The sequence below is a fragment of the Parasteatoda tepidariorum genome, chromosome 1 (assembly GCF_043381705.1).
Source record: "Parasteatoda tepidariorum isolate YZ-2023 chromosome 1, CAS_Ptep_4.0, whole genome shotgun sequence".
Classification (NCBI taxonomy): Eukaryota; Metazoa; Arthropoda; class Arachnida; order Araneae; family Theridiidae; genus Parasteatoda; species Parasteatoda tepidariorum.
In genome coordinates, this window is record NC_092204.1 from 41,791,309 (window position 1) to 41,816,564 (window position 25,256).

At 27.3% G+C, this 25,256-nt stretch overlaps 1 protein-coding gene across 2 annotated transcripts in view; it reads left to right on the forward strand.

The window, feature by feature from the left end:
• LOC107436142 (protein turtle homolog B) overlaps positions 1 to 25,256 on the forward strand; it is a 409,568-nt gene that overhangs the window by 350,856 nt on the left and 33,456 nt on the right. For both annotated transcript variants that reach the window (XM_071179194.1, XM_071179196.1), the window contains exons 9-10: positions 12,017 to 12,145; positions 15,657 to 15,684. In XM_071179194.1, coding sequence (XP_071035295.1) covers positions 12,017 to 12,145; positions 15,657 to 15,684 — 157 coding nt within the window. The remainder of the gene's footprint in view (positions 1 to 12,016; positions 12,146 to 15,656; positions 15,685 to 25,256) is intronic.

Consider the following 25,256-nt stretch of genomic DNA (forward strand, 5'->3'; position numbering starts at 1 on the left):
GATAGATATGATAGATAGATGATAGATAGATAGATAGATAGATAGATAGATAGATAGATATAGATAAGAATTTCACTTTTTATTCCTAATTTAGGGAAATGCACACCAAATTTATGCAAAATGCCTTTTCAGAATTATTCTTCTACGCTATCAAAAACTAAAAAAAAAAAAAAGAATCTAAGTGTATCTAGAAAAAAAATCCCGCTTCAAGTGTTATATTCATACTTTAGTAGGATTATAACGGTCTTTAACTAATACCGCCCATCACAGTCTATATTACACGTTCGAAGCAAAGATAAACTTCTATGTTCTTCGAAATCGCAATGCAATTTTCTTTTACGGGTAGTTATAGAGATACTCTTACAGGACCTGCATAGTAAAAAATAAGAAGGGGCTAAAAAACGCCACCAAAGATATTTTGGGTTGAGCCGTAAAAAAATCTAATGATGACTATTATCTTCGTCGACTGTTGGCTTGGATACTTCTCTGGGCGACACTTTCTACTTCCACTAGGGCCCCCTTTGCGTCACATAAATCATGACTGTAACGGCAACTAGTTAAAGAAAGAGTTTGCACATCCTTTTTTTTTGCACTGTACCCGTGTTTCTGGAGAAATTATAAGTGCTTTTGAGCTAAGAAATTGTCGGAGATCATTGATGTAATTTGAAAATGCTTGGTCGTGTCATAAAAATAAAAAAAGAATGATATTGGTCCCTTGAGGATAAAAAAGCTAAAGTACTTGCCATTTTTTAAAAACCATTTTTATCGTTAAATATTTAATGACGTTAATAAATAATGTAATTAATAAATTAAATTTTATGTTCCCTAAAAAATATTGTAAATTACGTAATACTCTTCTAATGTAGATAGCTCAAACTTTTTTTCGCATTATTCTTACAAAAGTTAACTCATGAAAACTTATGAAGGCCTGTAATATATATTATTTCCAACAATACAATTTAGCATATATTATGCCATGAAAATTAGAAAATATGTCTATATAATAATTGAAAGTACTGAATAAATCAAAATATATTTCAGATTTAAGGTGAAAAAGGTAATTTCAATAGTGAACTATTTAAATATTTCTATGGTTTTTATAGAATTTTGACAGCAAAAACTATTTAAAATACCTGTGGAAGTGATTTTGTTCTCAGGAATTGCTGATATTCCCTATTTAATCTAAAATACTGCTTCTATAGCATAAAAAGTTATCTATCCTGCTTTTTCCTGTTAGTATTTTACAATATTTGAAAAATTGCAATTATGAGAAACAAATTGTCAGATATATTTCTTAAACAAGTATTGTTTTTTCAAAAAAAATTTTCGCTTACCAAGTATTTCTTAAGTTTTTTTTTTATTGTATATATGAAAAAGCATAAGAAAATAGGTTTGATATTTACTATTTCTGAACATCCCATTTAAGTGCATTTGTAGTTTTAGCATTGATGTGATTGTATGATTCTGAACAAAATCAAAAGACTTCTGTATCTAATAGGCGAAATCCTTGCTAACTAGATTCTGATGATCTTTATCTACATTTTTGTTGCAAAAAAATTTTTTTTCACTGTTGGTTGCTGTTCATTTTACCTCTTATATGTTGTTAGTGCTGCAGTTTAGACTGAAAACTTTATCCGAGATAATATTATTAATCAAACCATCAGTCACCAGTTTCAAATTAAGAGCTAGATTAAATTTTAATCCTCTACCATCCACCGTTTGACCACATGCTTTATATCACTATTCGTCTGTCCAAGTACTAGACCATGAGCAAAACATTTACTGATCACACTTTTTTTTTTCAAAATTACTCAAGTGTGAGAATCACATATAAATGCAAACTCGATTTCTTTGCGGAAAATGAAACTAAACTGCTTCTGGATTACGCAAAGAATCCACATGAAAGTCCTTCATAAACACTATCTGAAAAATTGATTCTGTTGAATAGTAAGACACATAAAATTTTAGATACCTTTATAATGTTTTGAATTGAACCACATTTACGATCAAGTTGAACAATAGTATCGTCTAATAAAGTTGATTAAATAAAGTTGATTGATAAGATGGATTAAAATGGACGAAATAAGGGTTCAAATTTGCATTGCCAATTTTGCAAGAAATTTGAAATAAATTATGGTGAAACAAGATCCAACCTTTTTTAATAGTGTAATGTTGGGTAATGAGTTAATATTTCGATTCATTTGGAAAGGTGTTCGAACCAGATTTCATATTTAGGTGAGGCTGTTGTATAATCATGGTATTAAAACCAGGTGAGCTATATCACCTGATAGATCCCAATCATTTAAGGCGTAACGTGAGAGTTCAAAAAGCAACTCCGAAAATAAACCATGTTGTCCAAAACTTCACTGCGATTCAACGGAATCATATTATAAGCATTTCTTTAAATTTCTTATAATCATAAATCGAATTCATCAGAACAAATAAAATATACAAATTATTAGAAAAACAGAAGCATGCTCTGAATTGTAGATTTTATTGCTTCAATAATAGCTTGAGATTTGTCACATAACAATTGTAATAAATGGTAAATTCTCAGGGAATTTATTAAAATCTAATATGGAAAGTTGTTATTTCCTATATACTTTTAATAAACGTATTCTACTTTTGACTTACTTATGCACGTACAAAAATAGCTTAAAATAAATGTGTTTAATGTAAATTTTGAAGATGAATTAAGATTTTATTTTCTTAATATTCTACATTGATAATTGTTAAAGGCAAAGTTTACGATAAAATAATGACTTTTTAGTGATACTTTTTTCTCTAAAATTCAAACTATAGCAATTTATGTTCAATATCAAAGGTATTAAAGCAATTTTCGATACATAAAAATACTGAAATATTTATGCGAAACTAGTTAAAAGAATTGTAAACATTGCAGACAAATCAAATTTTGGAATTAAAAACTACTATTTATTTTTGAAATTTTTAAAATCCATAAAAAACGAAAAGTACATCGATAAAGTACGAAACATAATAAGCAATTCGAAAAGAAATTACTCATAAATTATACATTAAGTGCAACCGCAACATCAATTAGATTTTAAAATTGAAAAAAAAAAACACTGAAATATTATTTCTTAGACTACATATTTTTTTTTTAAAAAGAAAGGATTGATAACTTAATATTTGATTATGTTAAGTTATTAAATAAACAAATACTTTTACTAACAGCATCGAAAGAGTTGGACTTATGAAAAAAAAATTAATCGATACCGGAGGATGGGTATAAGGAATGAATAAACTGAAGTTTTTAAAAGCTGAGGCATAATTAAGTTATAAATAACCGAAGAAATGAATTTTCTCCCAGTACTAATGATGAATTATGGTCTGAAAGGAAGCAGAATACTTTTTAATGAATTAAGCGACAAACTAAGCAAAGAAGAAAAAAACTTAAATTAGCTACAGGAGTTTTTATCTTGCGACAAAACGATGTATTTACAAGTTTACCCTTAAGTAAATAGTATTCCAGATCAAAAGTTTATGGGCGTAACACAATAAAGAAAGGTTTCAACTGACTATATAATTTTTTATTGACCATTTAAGATAATGAAGAAACTTGATGACTGCCATATATCGATTAAAAAGCGACTTCCTTTTTGTTTTAAATTTCCCTGTAATCCTGTAATTAATGTTTAGGGAGTTAATATTAATGGGCTGGAGTTTTTATCTGAACTAATGTCAGCTTCCTTTTTTGGGTTTGGTTGTTTAAAGTAAATAGTAAAAAATACTCTGTTTTTTGTTTACTTTGAAAGCTTAGCTAAAAAAGAAATGTTGATAAAACACTATTTTTTAGTTCAAAACAATTTGCACTAGAGGATTCGATTTTTCCGCTTTAGGAAAGAAAACTGGATTTTTTTTAAAAGTAGATAATCATTAAAGACTATCAAAAAGGAAAATAAGTTGACTCAAAAGTTTTTTTCCCTTCTTTTCAGGAATTGCCAAACGAATGTTATCGTCAAATGTTAACAAGACACTTTATTAAGCATACACGAGTAAAAAATTACTTGCATTGAGTTGAAATGTAACATTCAGTGAAAAACCCAAATACAGAAGACAGTAGCTTAATGTTTACTGCGGAAGTAGCTTAATGTTTACTGTATTTACTTCCTGAAGCTTCGTGCTGCAAGAGAAAGCAAAATAAAATAATAAATAAGTACATGATTTTCTCTGAGAATATTAAATTAATTTGTAAAATATATTAAATGCATCTTTAAATCTAAGTTATTAAATCCCTAAGTATTATATTAAATGATTTAAATCATTAATCAAGCAGATGTAGAACATCATTTTTTTATGTGCAGCAATAATAATGGTTATTTATTGCATTCCCTTGATGGAACATTGATTAATATGCTGAGCTCTTTCTGTATGGAATCAAAGTTCTGTTCCAGGAGGCAATGTGATCTATACCTGAAGAGAATTTGATCTATCTCTGAGGGCAATTTGATCTACACCTAGCAGCTGTTTGTTCTATCACTGGAGGCCTGACCAGCTTCAAATCAGTAGGTACTAGCTTATACGGGAAGAAAAGCTGACTTCATTGCCCCCATTATAACCATTGCCCCTTCTACAATTGGTCCTCCTTGGCAACAATTAGTTGTTCCAGAAGTACTTTACTTTATATTTCTTGCATTCAGTGAATTGAACTGTTTGTAAAATATAAGTTATTTGCCAGCTTGCAACTTCTTTTAAGATAGATTGGTGTCAGGCGAAAAAGCATATATAGATATATCCCAGATATCTTTTCAGGTATTCCAGAATATACATTTTTTGAAACTAGTATAATGTGTAATTAACAAGTTGAAATATTATAAAAATCATTTTAAAAAACACTGAAAATTTTGTTGCCAAAAATTAAGGGAATGAACTCCAATGATAAAAAGCAGACCTTTACCGTTTCCTAAAGGTTGCTTAAACTTAAGAACTATGGAGCATTCGCGGACCATGATTTTTCGTTTATCAAGGATCATGAAACCACATTTGAATGTCTGACTTTTGAATTAGACATGTTTTTGGAATCAAACAAAAATAATGCGTAAGATTCTGGGTTGGAATCTTGTTAATTAGAGTGGTTGTTTATTTAATTTTTGCTTAATGAAAACGTAGATCTTAATGAAAAAGTAAATTCACTCTCCAAAAGTTTATTTTTATTTTACTTATGCAGATTAGAGAAGTTCTGTTTAAAACACATATAACTTTCCAATTTAGCTCTAAAAGAACTTCTTTTAACAAGTTTATTTTATTTTAGAAATTTCAGTTTGTTTAAATTTACTTTTAATTAGCGTTTAATAATAAAAGCAACTCTTGCATAAATAAAATAATGCAAACATACTCATAATTTATTCATTTTTATTTATAAAGCACCGTTATTTTCTTGAGACCAATAATTTGGGAGAGATATGTCATTAAGATTTTAAATCCTATCCTATTACATTTTCAAAATTTTAAATATATCCAGAAATTTTTCGCTTGAGGAAAATGCACGTAAAATATTCAATTAAATATTTCAGGTATTCACCTCAGCTAACTCATGTCTAAAAAGAAGTTAAATTACCGATTTTTCTTTGAAGCCAATTATTTTTCCCAAGCATTCTTTTGAACCCTAATTCATATTCCGTCAGCGACTTAGAACTCAGCAGCCTCAGGAAATCATCCCTTTCCATTAAATCTACTTAGTCAAAGCCAGGATTCAAAATTTTAATCGGTTCAAATCCATTATCTGAATACCTTGCCGCCATCCACGCACAAAAGGACCAAAAGATTTCCGCCATCTTTCAACAAACTTTTCCGTTCGTTGAAAAGTGCCAAGGTCTAATAACGTATTTGATATCTGATAACTCAAACGGATCACTTTAAATTGAAGCGTAGGGGAGATCATTTATATCAATTAGTGATTCGCAACTTTGTCTTCAGAATATATGAACCGTTCATTTGCATAAATCGATGCGGGGGTGGTGTAGAGGGGGATGGTTGACATCTGGTGGGTGGGGGTTTGGTTACCGACTAGCTGCTCTAGATGACTCGATTGAGGATGTTCCCCAAGGTAAATCAGGACTGTAGGTGTTGGGGGAATTAAGAGCAATTATATTCCTGCCCCGTCATGGGGATCCTTTCCAAGTATTTGTGAGTGAAATTGAATTTGAAGAACTAGGACATGCTTCGAAGAATTAATAATGGATTCTGCGGGGCTTATGATAATTTCTTTGTGAATTCTTCAATAAAATTTTGTGTGAAATATGAACATATAAATGTCAGGCATGTAATTAAAAAGTTTTATACTATTAGCTGCCAAATTAATTAAGTTTCCGTGAATCTGTAAACAGATTCTCATGTTTGATACCTAATCACATATTTACTTTCAATAACTGTGTGATTTAATTGTTACAACTATCTCCATTCGCTGGCTGTAATTTTAAATGTATTATAGCTTTTATTGAATCGTATTCCATTTTTAATGAATTAATAATTTTACAATAAATGGAAAATAAATGGAAAACCGCTTTATTATAAATTAATTTACAGCAAAAATATCTTAAAGGAATATTCGATTTAAAGACTCAATTTTGCTTATTGTTTTAAAACTACATAATACAGTGCCTCAAATACGATATACTAATTGAATAAAAATACCAATAATAGCTAACTATTAGTTTAAACAATGTTTCAACTAGAAAGAAAATGTATTCTATAATTTCAGATGAGTTTTGGCATCCTTTTTGAGCCGAAACCACTGTTAAAAGAATTAGCATCTATCCCCCTATTACTTTCGTATTCAACTGTTCAGAAACAGACCTATAAATTGAGAAATTAACTTTTTTCTCAACTTTACAATAATTCTATTAATTAGCTATTTTTTAGCCTAATAAAATCATTTTGTTTGAACATTTCTATATATATATATATATCTCAATAATTTTTGTTAAAGAATAAAAATGTTTTTAAGGTATATAATTATTTTTCTACATATTGAGTCTTAAAAAAATAAACCAAATCTTCAGAAACAAAAGAATCATTTACCCGAAACAAATTGAATTTTTTTTTCAAACTTCGCATTCACTTTGTAATACTTTGCAGACATTTTATATATTAAGCTCAGTCTATCCCTTTGGTCAAAACAAAAACTATGAGAACGATTTCATTGCTATTTGGAAATCTTTCTCTAATCAAGTTACTGTTTCCTGGTTTCTGAAACTGTTTTCTAAAATCAAGTTTTTCAAGCGGAAAATAAAAGCATTATTTTTCTTACTTTTTGGGGATATTTTTTTTTCATTAAGTTTTTTGTTGGTTTTTTTCTCGCCAAAAATTCTATTTCTATTCAGTTGGAACAACTTCACTCAATGCTTTTTAAGTCTACAGTAAGAATAAATGGGTGTTAAAAAATCATGGGTTAATAAATTGACTTTTATCTTTTTATTTCTGCCATGGTATTTTTTCAGAATTACTTTTCATTTTTTCTTAATTTGTCTCTATGCAAAGTTCTCTTAGTAAATTAATAACACAAAAAATTTCTAAGAGCTTTCTTAAAATATTGCATATACATTTAAAGTAATTAATTGTTTTATTATTTGAAAATTATTTAAATCAATTGGATTAGTAAGTTTTATTGAGTATTTAGTTACATTTTCAAAATTAATCATAGAAAAATTCAGGTTGAGAGTTTTTGGTAAATGAAAAATCACATATATTTTGTTAAACTATTTTGATTATCTATTCTGTAGAAGTGATTTATTTTCTATCAAGCGTTTAAAGTTAAATATTTTAAAAACAGCTAAAAATTTCAAGTTGATTAAAAAAATTAACACTATTAGAATTATTATTATTTTTACGAAATATTTTTGATATTTTTAGAAATTATTTCTGAGAACAACAACAGCCACTAAGAAGTTAATGTATAGGGTAGAGCATTTTTTTCATTTCGTTCCAATTTTTTTAAGAAGGCATATATATTTGTAAATTTAACATTTATATTTTTTATTTTTACATTCAGATTTTGTAAATTTTCAACTTAGATTTTTTTTTCTTTTTGTCGTTAAAAATTCAGTAAGATTACCTATATAAGAAGAACCTATATAAGACGAATATCATTTCGAAAGAATTTGATTCTTCTGTAAGTGGTTAATAAATCCAGCAGTTTTTTTATTCGTTTTTTTCTATCTTAAGATAAATTTTAAGATTTTTCTTTTCTTTAGACTGAACATTTCTAGGCAATTCAGGATGGGAAAAATTCCAAAAAGACCGCTTTAAAAATCGCATGTTCATTTCAATTAAGCAAAAATTATTTCATCAGTTGAAGAATTCATAAAGTCGTTTATCAAACTCTTCAGCTAATGCAAAATAATTTGTTGAGTATTCATTTATGCATTTTGAATATAAATCAGAGTAAATTCTTTTTCGTATATTGAAGTTTTATGTAGTTTAGAAAACATATATAGTCGTAAATATTTCGTATATATATATTTTCTTTTAATGAAAAAGATACCTCTAATAAATCGGAACAAAATTATTTCGTAAGTTTCCTTAATTCTACAGCATGGAATAAAAGGCAAATATTTGGCTGATAAATCAATTCGATATTTTTATATTTTTACTTTATTATAGAATATACATTTTTTCCCGAAACTTATTTTTCAAAAGTTTCTTTTTCTTTATTCAGTCAACTAATGATACCACTTAAAATATCGTATATTAATTTAAAATATTATTTCATATAATATATTATTTTATTACAGTTTTATTATTTCCTCACTTGGAAAATTATTAGAATCTCTCATCTGACGCCTCAACTAATTTAAAATGATTTGTTGAGTTCTCATTATTATTTTTGATGTAAATCAATAGAAAAGTTAAGTTTTATTTATATTTTCTTGTAAGTCGAAAGAAAAGTTTCACGTATGTAAGAAAAATCATATATGTTTTTATATCGTCCATGGTTAATAGCTTTGAAAGAGGTGATTTACTATTTATTAGGCATTCAGCTTTGATTTATTTTAAATATCTAGCTTTTTTCTCGTATACTTATTTTCAAAAAGTCAGCGCAATTATTGCTTTTAACCATGGTTGGTTAATTTTTTTGCGACTTAATTATTTGCTTTTGATCAAAATATCAAGGCAACAATTCCCCTTTTAAATGCTTTCTGAGAACAATTATTGAAACTAAAAGGTACCGAGTTTCTGAAACGGGTATGAATTTTTTTCTTTTTCCATTTCATTTAAGTTTCCGAAAATTAACTATTTAAATGTATTTCTCAAAATGATATATAAAAGTGTATTGCAGTCATTTTCAGTATTTCTTAAAAAAGCATATTTTAATAACTGACAAAATAAAAAACTATGTTGTTTTGCATTTAGGTTGTAACTTAATATTTAAATGAAGAAGAAAAACAAGAACGCTTTCGATCTATGATCAATCATTACTAATGACAAGGGATAGCATCGGAAAGGTTAAAATCATCAAGAAACACTTTATATATTCAGCTAAACTGTTATGCAATCGTAAACTTTATTCTCAGCACGGTTTTGGACAACTTCAATTCCTCCTTTTTCCTTCATTGACTTCAAAAGTTATCAGTCATTGTCTGAAAAAAATTAATTCCTTTTTACTGAAAATATCAGTTTGTTTCGACCAAAATGTATGCATATTTTACTTCATTTATCTAAAAGAATTCTAACAACATGCATTAAGAGTTGTTATTAAGGAACACCATTTGTAATCTTAAGTGGACATTCAACACCGACAAAAAATATATATAAACCCTCATAAGTAATTTTTATTACCTATAGATTTGTGCGCTAAAACAGTTTTGATTTTTAACCAGCAGAATAAATTCTTTTAAAAGTACATCAGTAATGATGATATTTCATGTGCTTCATAATAGCGTTTCAAAATTTCTGCTGAAAAGAAAAAAAATACCTCGCTATGTTTCAAACTAACCCCTAGACAACATTCAAACTTTGAAATAGCAGCAACATTGTTTTAAATAGCTTATTATACAATCCGTATGAAAAGAAATTCTACTTTTTTTTCTAGACTTACGCTTCTAAAAGAAGAATACACACTTATGATATTCTAGTAAATATATTTAAAGAGTTTTCTTCGACTTTACAAATACAGTTTTGAAAATAGATCTTGAATAGATCAAGCTTCTTTCGAGCCTTCTTATCCTACCAGATCTCTCACAGTTTCTATACAATGCCACACGGGACTAAAATGTTGCATAAAATGAAGCCCATTATCCATAAAAGAAAGCAAAAAAAAAATCTCGTAAATAACGGAGCATTCTTTTGAAAAGATGGCTCCCTAAACACCAGTCTTTTACCAAATCCCATGCTTAAAAGGAAAGTCAGAAAATCTTTTATCTATTCAGACGAATAACTTTTTATACTGCACTTCATCATAAACAAAAGATTATGGTAAATTATTCGCTGCATTGGCGATTAGAAGCGATGCACTTAAAAGTTATGGTTAAAATAAGAAGTGAGCTTTTTCTCCCTTCTGAGCTAGCATAAATTTTTTAAGAGTATTTAGGGTACCATTAACATTTGAATTATATATAATTTCGAGGCAAATACATGATAAATGTTATTTTTTCAGTAAGATGCATTAGTTTGTTAATTGTATGCGATTAACTCTATTCTTGTTTCTAAAATGCTTGCATTCAGAAGTACAACATTAGAAATTCAAATGAGGAATACAATGGACTATTCGTGACTTTAAAACTATGAAATTTTGTTCTTACGTGTGTATAGAAAATTGGTTTATTGTATGATAAAAAAATTAAATTAGTTTTAATGGGTTTTTATTTTAGATGTTTCATGATATTGCTTAATTTAAAAAAAATTGAATGAACCATTATTATTATTTTTTACATGCCTTTACTTTAAGATGTATAACGTATCTGAAGTGTCTCTATTCAATATAATCAAGAAAAAATCAATGTTCAAGAACACTGTAAAAAATTGGGGCTCAAATTACGGTCTATCCATAAAATCTAATTTACTGTTAAATCCATTTTCCCCTTAAAATAAGAATACCGTAATTTTTTCGAGTAATATTTTTCTAATTCAAATGATTAAGTGATTTTACAGTAATTATTACAGTAAAAATTATGGTATAAAAGATTTTTTGCTCTGCAACGTGTTCCGGTAAAAATTGACTCTACTATAAAAAGTGCCGACATCCTGAGTACTGGTAATTTTTACCGTAATTTGATTCGGAATTTTTTACAGAAAAATGGAATGATTTATTGGTGTTTTTTTGTAGATTTTTTAAAAGTATTAAAATTTTTTGAAATTAGTTTTTAAATATTTTTGGTACAAACATTTTAGGTCTGTATCTCACTTTAAGTGTGAAATAACAATGTCTTAATAACATAAAGTTTTAAAATATAGATTTATCTAAACATTTTAAAGGTCAGAAATATACACGTAAAATTTTAAAACGATATATTCAGATAACTTTTAAATATGCATAGAATTTTAAGGATAAGTTTACAAACTGGAATTATTCGTACATCACGAGCTTCTTTAAAAATAATATTCCAATAAATTACAATACTTATTTATCAATTATAATATAAACTATAAGTATAATAAATTTTAAATTAATAAGGATAAGTATGAAATTAATGATATAAATTATACAATTCAATTTTTATTAATTAAAATAATTCTTGATAAAATTAATTCTATTATTATTTAATTTTATGAGCAATTATTTGCTTACAATGAGCTTTTCACAAAAAAAATGTAAAAATATAAATTATAAATATAATGTATTTTCAATTAATTATGTTAAATATAAAACTAATTATATTAATTTTGTTATTAAATACTTTATTATTAATGTAAGATATTAATCGTTAAATTATTTATATTATGAATTAATAATATTAGTATTGAATTAAATATATTATAAGTATAAAGTTATAAACATTTGTTCTTAATAAAAAAAATTTTCAAATGGAAAATTAATAGAGATTTTCTTTTCTTTTAGATGATCCTTGGCAAACAACCTTTAGTCCAGTTCTTATCATCCTTATTTGTGTCATCATAGTTTTCATTTTAATAGCAATAACTATTGTTTTGGTTGTCAAGTCTCGAAATAGATCTGAAAATGAAAAAGGTATATTTTATTTTATTTGAATGACATTTTTGCATTATACATTAAATCATACCAATTTCAAAATTCAATGCACTTTAACATCAGAGAAGAATTCCGCTTACGAGGGAAACCTATTTTCCCACATAATTACTTAGTAGTTGATTAATTTGACGATTTAATTACAATATACTATCTCTCCTAACGTCAAGCTGGTATAATAATGATTCTTAGTTACAATACAAAATGATAATAGTCCTAAAGTTTAGATAACCTAAAGTTATGTCTAGAATATCAATTCTGCCCTCAAGAAAATATTATCTCTATAATTATGTCACAGTCTATGAACTTTATTAAATGACAAAATGTTAGCTAAGGAATATAATTTCCATGAAGATTAAGTAAACTGCAGTTCAATTTTTGGTCAGTGAGTTCCGATTTGAAGCAATTATGTAGTAAAGGAATAATCTTCAGTTAACTTTGACTGCAAGAGATAAGATGTCTTATCATTTCAATCATTTTAAATCTCACTGCATTAAATCTTAGAAATTAAAAAGTGGAGATATGGTTTCTCTATGATTAGCAATTATAAATGATTGCTCAATTTATACATATTATTTCTCAAATTGTAACACAATTATATTAAATTTAGAAGAGTGCCAAACATGCTGCTGTTTATACTTTAATTTTCGATATAATTAATGCAAATATTCATAAAAACATTATCCTAAAATTAAATAATAGAAAAGAAAAAGAGATTATTATTTGCACCACCGATAATGCATGGTTAATTCATCAGTTACGTTATTACATTTTTATCCATAGTTACTTTGTAATAATGTCCTTTATTATTATATTTTCTTATAATCCTCTTAAAAGAAAGAAAATTGATTTTATAATTCTATAAGCAATATGGAACTCAAATTTTTATTTAAATTAGGAAGATACAAATTCGCAAACAATATCTGCTTATTCGATATTGAAAAGGCGGAATGAAAACAGAACATTAAAACCAGTACGGTTTTCGGATTAAATTTATAGGTGTTTCAAATAATCGTCTTTCAACTTCTCTTAGCACATTCCGGCAATCGAACAGGTCCGGTTATCAATAGGACACCACTTTCCTCAATAGCGATTCGACAGTTTTCTAAATATATTTGTGTTTTTATTTCATTTCTTAAATATTAATTTAATATTATAACACATTTTTTTTTATATATTTTTGGATAAGATTCTGCAAACATATATTGAGAGTGGCAAATATGAAGCACTCTGTACGTTTTTTTATTATTGTTTGAATATTTACTCTTACATGATTCGCCAAAAATGCTAATCCAAACTACTAAACTAAAAGTCACCTTTCATAACAAAACCTTATAAGCTTTCAAAATCCTTCTAATACAGACTTTATCTTTGGTATACGAAATAATTAACTTTTCTTGCACTCTAATACATATTAATTAGCATTCCGCTTTCCTTTTAATGGGTGTTTAATCTTTTAGAAAATCAATTAATCATTGTTTTAAGATAAATATTTGAGTGTATGCCAAATCGAAACTCATATTCAAACTTTTACAGCTGGTGCTCAGGTAAAACCCTTTACCATTTCTAATTCTACATTCTATTTTCAATTCCATCGATAACCTAATATGAAAGGCTTGTAACTTACGACAGATAAATATATTTATATACCCACCCCAACCCAACCTTCTTACACTGGCGTCTTGTATTTCACATAAACTCGAAAGCGAAGTTAATTGTCGAAGTTATTAATAAAACATTTCGCTTCCCGCCAGTTTTATTATTCCGTTTGGTTTTACGAATACGAATAAATTAACCCTACGCTTGAAGCGAGAGAGAATTAGTTGGGTACCTGATAAAAATCAATTTTCGTCACCAGTACCATTTGGCTTTTCTGATACTGCGGTAAAGGTAAGGTAGTAATGCACATTCGATTTCGTAGTCGCAGATGTTTCGAATCGGAAACCGCTGACGAAAAGGCCGATTGCGGTAATAAATTACGCTACTGAAAACTTCGAGAGTTAATGTAATATTTTCGTCATTAAGAAAAGAGGTTTGGTTTCGGCAAGGCATTAGCATAATAGTTAGAAAGTTGCCACTGCTATCTTGATCAGAAATGTGTGCATGTCTCGTTTTAATTGGGGTTTTGTCTGAAGAAAGCGTTGCTTCCTGTCTTGTGGTGGTTTAACATAAATTATTAATCAAGCTTTTGCCAAAAGATGAAATTAAAGCACATTTCAGAACTTAAATTTACGGTAGGACATTTAAACGTGGCGTGACTGATTAAAACTCAAAGTTGAAAGAAAATATGAACTGATACATTAACTTCAACCTTTGGAAATGTGCGATATTTATGTACGCGTGTAAATAGAAGTTAAAGAGATATCTTAATTTAATAGAAAATGCTGTTTCAAAACATTTTTTAAAGTTGAGTTTTAGAATTTTAAACGCAGAACATGTCAATAAATATGCAAAGGATAACATGTGAATAAATATATTATAACGCATTGGAAAACAAAATTTAAATTTCTGCATATCAATGATTTTAAGTTCTTATTTAAGCATTTGTGCACTGATTATGAAAACATTTGAACATAATTAGGATACATTTTTTAATAATGAATTATTAATTATTAATGAAGAAAAAAATATTTGTTTAATTGTTCCTAAAAATAAAAATAAAAATATATCAAATCATAAACCTAATCATTCTTTTTCCAAAAGTAGAGAAAAAGCAGGCTTGAAATTTAAATTTATTTTATTATAAAATAAATGTGCTGTGACATATTTGTGCTTAAAAAAAAGTTTGAAAGCTGATGAGTTAACTGCAACTGTTGAAATTGGTGGATATAGCAAGTATATCACTGAAATTAAAGAGTTAAATTGTTTTAAAAGGTATTTATTGAATATATTTTTTTCAAAAATTTAAACATATGCTTTCTGATTTAAAAGACAAATGAAAAATGCAAATAATGTTTGAAAATAACTGCTTGCCCTATTCACTGGATACATTCCTGAAAAAAAACACCAACTTTTTTGACTGCACATCTCTGCATTCAATATGTTTATGCAGTAAGAGATATTAAACATAGTTATTTCGTGACTACCATTGTTTCATATACTGAACATAATGGAGTTATTTTGCATTACCTTAAAATTGAAGAACATATGATTAATTATTAAGTCGAAAATATATATATAGTAAATATACATTAGATTTTAAACAGTGATAAAGGAGACGATTACTATATTATTCACGTATCGGTAATATTTTTAAATATCTTATGAAATTTATATTATTTACTTATTCGAAAAACATAAAAGATTTTTAACAGGAACAATGCAAATTAACATAATGTATTTGGTATGTAAATATTTCAAATTTATATTTTTGTTTGATATAGTTACCATAAATTTTAAAAGATGCGAAAGTCAGTTAAAAACTTGTTTTCTTATTTGTATTTATGCTAATACGCATCCATGTACTCAGAAATATTTATTTATTTCATGCTAGACGTTCAGAAACAACCTGGGAATGACAAGTAAGTATTTATGGTTTCTCTAGAAGAAAATATGAATTGACTCATAATACATAAGTTATATTTTGTCTAAAAATTGCAAAAAAAATGTTTTATTTATTCACTATTTATTTATGCGTGAAATCGAATTGTCTATTTCTATTTCCTCAATAAAGATGTCTTTTTTAAAATCTCTTTAGCATATATGAGATTTAAAATACTTTGAAATTTTCCTGAAAATTAAGAAAAAAAATTAAATTAATTATTTTATCAGACTTTTTTAACACTAATATTTGGGATTACGTAGTTTACAATCCATACGATAGTTTCATTCAAATAAGTTTCATAAAAAATGTAGCTCCAATATTACATTTTTGTGGTCATTCATTAGTACAAACTTGATATAATATCAATAGCATCAACCTTTTGGCGATTTAGTAAATGGGCAAAATTGAGAGAATGCTTTTCTCTAAAACTCTGATTCCATCTCATAGGATGAAAAAACCGGTCTGGTTATGCGGAGATGACTGCAGGTTAAATTACAACATTTCACGTGCAGATTCGTCAGTGGGTTAAAAGTGTATAAAAATATATATAAAAAAATAGTAATAAATTTTTCGGGCAAAACATATTTCCATTTGATGTATTCGTTTTATATTATCATTATATTATTTCAATTGTATAGTTTTTTACCTGATGTTAATATATTAAACTTATCAAATTTGACTTATTGAATTTTATTTATTATATTAATTGCTAAACTGCTGCACTCTGATAAAAATGAACTAAACATTGAGCCAAGTATTTTACTCACCCTGACCAATAAATTAAAAACGCGTGGGAATTTCCAGAAAATGCTTGCTAGTGGCGAAGTATGCATAATCATTTCATTACGTAGATGAAACGTCATCAGAATGCATTTCACTATAAATGCAGAAGAATGAAATAAAACGGGCAATATTCACCATTTGAAAAAGTGTTTATTAATGGTTTCCATATAGCAGGATAAATGATCGTGAAGACAACGAAGCTCTTCGGGTTCTCAAAACTGCGGTATATTAACGGTATTAAGAAGTTGGAAACAGAACTCATAGTCATTGTCTAGTGGACGTTACTCTGACTATTTTTCAAACACAATTAACCGAAAGCATCATCGATATCGTCCGATATCGTGACCACAAATTACTGCGTTTCATCTGACAAAACCCATAAATCAGGATTCCTTACAATTGATTTTGACGAAAACTTTCCTTCACTTTTGGAATGCATAACCATAAATAGATGTATACAAGGAAACCTCTGATTTCTGCCTTAAATATCAGAATCCTATTACAGTGTTGTTGGAAAAGAGGACAGTAGACATCTGAGGACAGGAAACAGGAAGGTTAAAACAGGCTGCACTTTATTTTTCGCTTATCAAAGAAGAACCTTTTTCTCTGTGTGCAATGGTCTGGCGGGAGTATCAAGATGTAGGTAATCTTTTGCTCATGCAAAAGTTTAAAAAAATATACAATGGCTGGTCATATTGGAAGATTAAATGCTTTTGCAAGGCTGCATTTTGACTCCAAGGGTGTCAGGACATCTCCGAAGGTTCATGGATCATAATGCTATTTTAAATTGTACCAGAAGCTTTAAAAAATAGTTCAATGGATATCAATATGACTTTAAATACTTTACTTAGATACTGAAAGGCCCAGATATTATCCAAATATTTGAATAGAAGATTTCTGAGACTTGTTGAGACATGTTGAAAAGGCACACATGACGTCAATCTCTACTTCCGTCCGATTTACAGGACCTTAAAGTCGGAATATTAAATGCATGGAATTCCTAGGATTAAATACACTTCAGAAGCTTACAAAATTGATGCCCTCACGAATGCGGGGTTTTATTTGAGCAAAAGTAGGTTTAATAAAATATTAATCAAATGTTATTAATTCATTGGCTAGTGTGAGCAGTGCAAGTTTCCTTTAAACGTTATAAAGTAATATTGAATCATGTTCCTTTTCAAAATCAACCACAGTGTAGCGCAACCAGTTTAATAATATAGTTAACTTTTAAAGCCATGCTAAGATTGCAGCAGATTTAAACGGTGTTATGGTTCAACACTTAGCAAATATTTCTAATAGTGTACAGAAAACCTTTACTGCAATTTCATAAAAACAAATGCTTGACTAGTTGCATAAGTAAGGAAAAAAATTTTAAAATGGTTTAAGTATTTTAACATTTTTGCAAAAGTTAATAATCGAAGCAAGCTCAAAAACTTTTAAGAAAATTAAATAAAGGAATGCTTTTTTCATTCACTTATTAGCGGGACAACATTATACCAATGTATTACTGAACTGAAAAAAACCTCTGCTACTACTATAACTGTCATAGAGGTAACAATAAAAATAATACTATTTTAAAAATAAACAGAATAATACTATTTTTTTTCATATCCTACTTTTATGAAACTAAATATAACGAAACTATCATGTAGCAATTTTAATACTTCCAGATGTAATAAAGCTCTCAAGGATGAAAGCCTATACTGAAATATTAACTTTGAGGTGAATAAAAATGTACCGGTTTCTTGATGTTTTAAAGATTATAGGGTTCAGAAAAATTAATGGCATAAAAAGTAATAAAAACTCAACTAAAATCCAATTGCAATACATGAAATACATAATAGCAATATTTTTCTAACAAGAACCAAACTTTAAATTAGAAACATAATCTGAGTTAAAATCAGCTTTTATATTTATCAAAACACATAAAATCATGTTGTAACGTAATTTGTAACAAAAATAATTTGACGAATCATGATATGTTAATAGTTTATACTTAATTAAAAAAACAGAATATCAAAAAAGGAATGCGAGTTTCTATTTACAGTTACAGATTTCTTATAATTGTGAGTACAGTAAAATATTATTCATTAATACTTTATTTGAAATTTAAAACTCCAAGCATTAGTAGAAACTGATCTGTTACGAAAGAAAAAGTGAATATAAGAAAAAAAGAAAAATTATTCAAAGAATCAGAAAGCGGGATAAAATGTTGTAACAAAAGCATAAAATATAAATGTTCAACTCACGACATTCTTTACAGAAAAGTAAATTTTAATTTCTTAATAACGCCCTAGAACAACAGCCTTCATATAGTATTTGAATTAAGCTGTACGATTTTATCAATTTACTATTATTTATTTCGAATTTTGAATAAATATTTATAAAAATATAAAATATTTGCTTTAATTTCATTATCCTTGTTTTAAACTATTCGGTAGTAATTTGAATGTAATTAAAAGTAACTTGGCATAAAAAAATATTTTTGAGTACCTTTAATACCAAAGAAATGTTTATACATCTGTTTAAGTATTCAATATTTATATTAGTTAATGCTGTATATGAGACCTTTTCCATGTACACATACATTTGCATAAAACTTAATGCTTTAACTAGAAATCATATGTATGATAAAAATCTACAAAACAAAAAGAAATGTTAAGATATTTAAGTCACTGTTCTCCGTTGACTTTTTATTCCAGTTTTAATAAAAAGGCAACGCGACTTTAAAGGAAAAAAAACGTAGATTTAAACTCTCAACCGTTTGTCAAGGTTGAGTCAGGCGTGTCTAATCCATGTTATTTAAAGTCATATAAAACCTGAATTTTTAGTAGTAAAGACTGCAATTTTTTATGCTTATTTTAAAAATAAAGGTAAGAAGAGGGAATAACTTGTTTTGAAATTCAGAACACAGCTTCGAGAAAACATGCTTTAAAGTTGATATGAGTGTACTGGTCTTTAAATTACTGTTTTTAAACCTCACTTAATAATTTGTCTTAAAGTACGGCTCGAATTTTAAAAAAAACAATAGTTGTGGCTTTGATAAAAGAGGGTTCATAATGGCTGTATCATTTATTTAAATACGCAAAAAATGCTAATTTTAGCATTACTGTAAGTGAGAAGAGCGTTGTTACATTACTTAAATTTCAATAGAACAATTATTTTAACATTAATAAAAGGAACTGATTATTGGTCAAATCTCTTACTTAAATTTAAATAATCATTAATTGTATCATTAATAAGAGATAGTAACGAGCAGTTACACCACGTAATTTAATTTAAATAAAACATTATTTTCATCATTAAAAAAAGAATGGAAAATAGTTAGATTTAAATGAAAAAAGAGGTAATTGTATCATTACTATAAGTGAGAAGAGCATCCATACATTGCTTACGCAAATTTTTATAAACAATGATGGTATCATTAATTAAAGAAATTAGAGAATGATTAAATAGTGTTTCATAAATTATAGCAAATGAAATTTTAGTTATTTTTCCGTTAATATATATTTCAAAATATTGCAAAAAGTATTTTTACTCGTCTTATTACATTCAAGCAAAATCCCTGCTCCTTTTGGCAGCTTTTTTCTGAGACTGATACAAGACGAATATTTCTGTGCAAATATGATTAGTTTAAGAACAAAATTGCTCAGCTCTAATTTCCTAAATAATCTTTCATAAAAATTTCTTATAAATTATTTAGAATGAATATCTCATTGCACCAGACAAAGAATGTAACTTACCTTCATAATAAGTATTTATTGTTTGGATCCCTACCGCACTACGGATAATATAATTTTTCAGTTCTAAACAGAATTGTATTAATTAAAATCAAGCAAAATTTAAATATTCATCTACTTTGCAAGTATAATTTTTTTTAAAAATGCAATAGGATCTCAATTATCCGATACGATTTCTTCCTAAGTTACTTCGCATAACAGTATTGTTCAGTTTGTAAAAGTATCATCGATTATTAATATAGTATTTAAATTTAATGTAAGATGGATGTTTAATACATGTCTTCTATTAAATAGGTATAAAAATTTTTCTTTATTGAAAATTCATTTGCAATATTACTTTATTTAGCGATACAACTTAGCATTTCTTAAAAAATTATCAATAAATAAACTTCATACACTAAGTCATCCAATTCTATGTAATAAGCTGATTTTTTTATGAAGTTGGTTTTCCTTATGGGCTTTCTCAGAATAAATTTGAATTACAATATTATTTGCTTCCCTCACAGATAATTTTGTCTCCTTATGCCAGAACTGGGATACATGGGGATTAAATTTAACTGAAATAAATAACAAAAAAAGAAATAAACATAAAGTAAAATTTTTGGATTTGTTAAGTGAAACGAAAACAAATAACTTGACTAACAAAACTTTGCATTTATATTGCATAAAATGTCCGACCAAATGTGTAGTGGTTAGGGAGCTGACCTCTGATCAGAAAGGTCCTGGGTTCGAATTCCGGAGAAGACATGGAAGTTCTTTCATTCTCTGTACTATTTGTCCTTACTGTGGGAGCAGCATTGGCCCACCTAATATGGTGTCCTTGAAAGAGTGGCTAACAAATCTGCCCTACTGTTACTTGAATGTCGAGTGTCAATCAGGTGGGCAATGGAAAAAAGGACTTACATAAACGATAAGTTATATAAGCACAAAGTGTGCTTTTTGTTTTAAAAGCCTCTTATATATTTGTACTATTGGAGAACGTTATTACAATCATGAAAATTGGCGGAGTGGCGTATATGAAATTAAATTGAAAACTATTATATAAATAAAAAAGCAAAATTTTAATTCACTTAATTTGCGTTAACAAAAATATAAGAGAACCGTATTATCACTGTTTTACTATATACACAGAACCAAAATTACCACTCCAATAATAATGGCAATAATAATTACTTAAAAAATAATTTAAACTGGGTTTCAAAAGTCTGGTTTAGATATAACATCATGCTTACTTTTGTATCTTATCTCCACGTACTCAAGCATGTCTTTAGTAACCCATATCCGGAAATGTCATCATAAGTCGTTAGGAACTTCTCCCAGTCATAGAAACCGAACATATTACATTGGAAACCGGAACTTTTTTCTGATATAAATTACTTTAATTTTACTTTTTTAAGTTCTCTCATTTTTATTTTCTATAATTTTATTCAAACAGGCCTATTTGATTGCGATTTTAGAAAACAACTGTTTGTAAACATAAAACTAAAGTAATATCGATAAGTAAAAGACTGGATCAAATACATCCAAAGTGCCAGTTCAAAATTTTGAGACTCTTAGAGACTCTTTTGAGACTCTATGGGTAGCGCTGTAAGCGGCCAGTAGAGAAAACCTCCCAAATCAAAAAGTACCCCATTCTACAAATCAGCAAATAGACGCAGGAGATTATTGTTTTGAAATACATTATTGGTTTGTAAAATAATTCTTGTTAAGATTTCCAAAAACTTAAATAACGTTCAGGTTTAATGAGAATAATAAGGATTAATAGTCTTAACTAATTTTTTCTAGAGTGAATTCTATAATCTCATTTTGAGTAGGAAATTTGTAAAAATAAAAATTCATAATTCCCTCAGTAGGATACAATTTTCATTGTTAATTGCAGAACATTTTCTACCATTAATAGATAAACATTTTAAAGTCATTCATTACCTCAAGCTCTGGTAAAATATTATGATAATTTGAACTGCTTTTTTTTGTTCTTTGAACAATCTGTCTTCCAAAACGAAAAACTAGTTAAACTAATTTTTTTAATTTTTTATGTTAAATAAATGTTAACATTATCTGTCAAAATTGAGAACAACTTACTAGCTCAAACGTGTTTCAGTTTCCCATTGTTATTTTAAAAGCAAACTCTTAAAATCTAAATTGAGATAACGATACTAAAAAAGTGTTGTCAAAATAACTCTTTGCTAAGAAGATTTGTTTTAATATTTTTTCTTAGCTTAGTGTTGCATTGATATATTGAGATATTTTTTAATGAATAATGATTCGACAGCTATAGTTCCCGAGTTATAGAAAAGAAACAAATTTTATGAACTTGGTTTAACTTATTTTTGTTAAATTGTGTTAAATTATTATTATTTTTTTGGTATTTTGGTTTTAAATAATGTAATGATGAAAATGAAAAGTAATATACCCACAAAGCATATGATCGGTAATAAATATCCGAGTTTAATAAACTAACTTGTTTTAAGTATTAAACTTATTAAAAAAGAAATAATTCCTAAAATTGATATTGTTACTCGAAATACTTTTTTTTCATAATAATAAAATACATATAACAGTAATCTTAGACGCATCCTTCATTACCTTACGTTTAAATGTTCGTAGTAATCGCATGAATTATATTTTTTATTCAAAGTATTGTTTTTCTTATCTTCGACATATTTCAGAAATTTTTCATTAAAAAATAGTTAAAACATCAAGACTGCCATTCATCGTATAGTCGAATATATGATAACTTTATACTTAATTAGCTTTATTACCTTTATATATACGTTTAAATTTGAATTTCATCTGGCAAATCCTCATCTAAAACATTAAACTTAATAATATTGCTAAATTTTAAAAAAAATTATAAATAAGTAATAATGCATAGTGATTTATCAAGCTTTTATTTTAACATTCCATAAGCTTAATTACTTTATTGAGTTAAGTTCTGTTTAAAATGAATATCTTGAAGCCGAAATTTTCACCGCATCCTTCTCAAAGAGAGTTAAAAAAACTCGGTAGAAGTTTTAAAATATGTTTAGAAGTTTAATTAAAGTAATCAAGCTTCCGTGCTTATTCCTAGCTTTCCTTTTCTTAGATTCACATTTATTTTAAAGTAAGTTTAAAGTTTCAATTGCTTCCGTCACGACATTCAAACAAATCCAAAACTCAGAATCCGTTCTTAAAGTTCATTATGTACGTGTTACTAAATCCTCATCTTATTATTTTTTTTAAATTCTCGTACATATTTTGAAGTCATAATTAGTAAAAGTCTTTTGGTACAGCACAGCTCTACGAATGAAACTGAGGAAAACTAAGAGGAATTATTGATTAGACTATTTTAAAGTAATTACAAATTTGAAAGTGTCTCTTTTTAAAAAGTAATATCACGATAAAAAGCTTAATTGAATTTTAAGTCCTTAAATTACTGAATACTACTTGGCGCATATTTTTACTGTATTTTTAATTCAAAAAGTTAAGAAGTTAAGTTTTAACTAGTTAATATTTCATGGTTATTGATTTTACGTCTGTTTATTTTTAATGACATTAAAAATGTATCAATTTGCGATTATTGCTTAAAAGCAACGAGAGGATATTTTTTTTTACATTTCAGTATATCCATTTATGAACATTGTTTAAACGTATCCTGAATTTAAAACTTAAAAAAAAAATTTGGGGGGATTATATGAAATCAGAACAATTTAAGATAATAAACTTAATTGTATTGTATAAAAACATTTACTGTAATACAAATCGACAGAGATTCGTATTATCATTACATAAACTTTTTCTTTATTTATTTCTGGGAGTTTTGCAGGACTTTGTAATTTCTATTTTTTACGTATTTATCTTTAAATGTACATAGTTTTAAACTGAAAATCTATAGTTCCCAAAGATTTTCATAAATTTTCAAAGACAAATTTAAGAAAAAATTAATCTATTAAGAAATAACGGTAAGTCAAACACATTTTACTACTCTTTTTAAGCATGATTATTATTTTTATATAAATAAAAAAATCACTGAAATTACTTATTATAATATTCCCATAAGACTGAAGCTGCTTTTTTTCTCCAAAAATGTGTATGGTTTTTTAAATTATTAAAATTTCAAAATACACATTTAAAACAAACATAATTCTTTCATTGGTTAGATTAGCAAATTCATAAGAAATACCGTATTAAGTTCAATAAAACCAATTCGACATTACTATCTTAGAATAGTTCAGAATACTTTACATATCTCTGAACCAATATTATAATACTATCTTGAAATTTTTCAAAATTCTTTAGTTACATCAGAGCCAATTTCACTGCAAGCAAGTATATAGTATTCACAGTATATATATATATATACACAAGCAATTTTTTGGAATATACTTAAAATTATTATTACTTAATTAAGTATTACTTAAAATTAATTTTCGATATACTTAAATTGTTTTCCTTTTATTTTAGTCAGCAAGTTTGCTAATTATGACAGTTTAATATTATATAAACGCTATTAGAAATTTTAAAAAAAAGATTAAATAACAATTTATTTTATCGTTTTTTTATCATATTAAAACAAAACAGTCAAATAACCGTAAATAAGCGCAATCAAACTGAGAAGTAAAAGTAATTTATTAAATGCTTTCACCTATTACGGTAAAGCGACCAGAGTTTTATCACCTACTAGGATCACCTAATGAAGCCACTTAGTTCCTTACAGCTGGTTACATAGTATAGAAGAGAAGTCTAATCTGTCAATCTCACACTCATAACCATATAAGCGGAAACTCGAGTCCCAGAGGTGACAACACGAGATTTCCCACTTAACCTTCAACTCATGACGAATTTCTAGTGCAATGCATTCCCCAATTCATGACCCTGGACTAATTGAATAAGATACTCCCATTCACGGATAGATGGCAGCACCATATAGCCGCTTGACGCAAAAAATCTTGTATTTCCAATCTCTTACGAAAGGTGAAACAGCCAGATAAGCAAAATAAACCACATTCCATTGTAAATAAAGCCACATTTAATTAAATGCAACTTC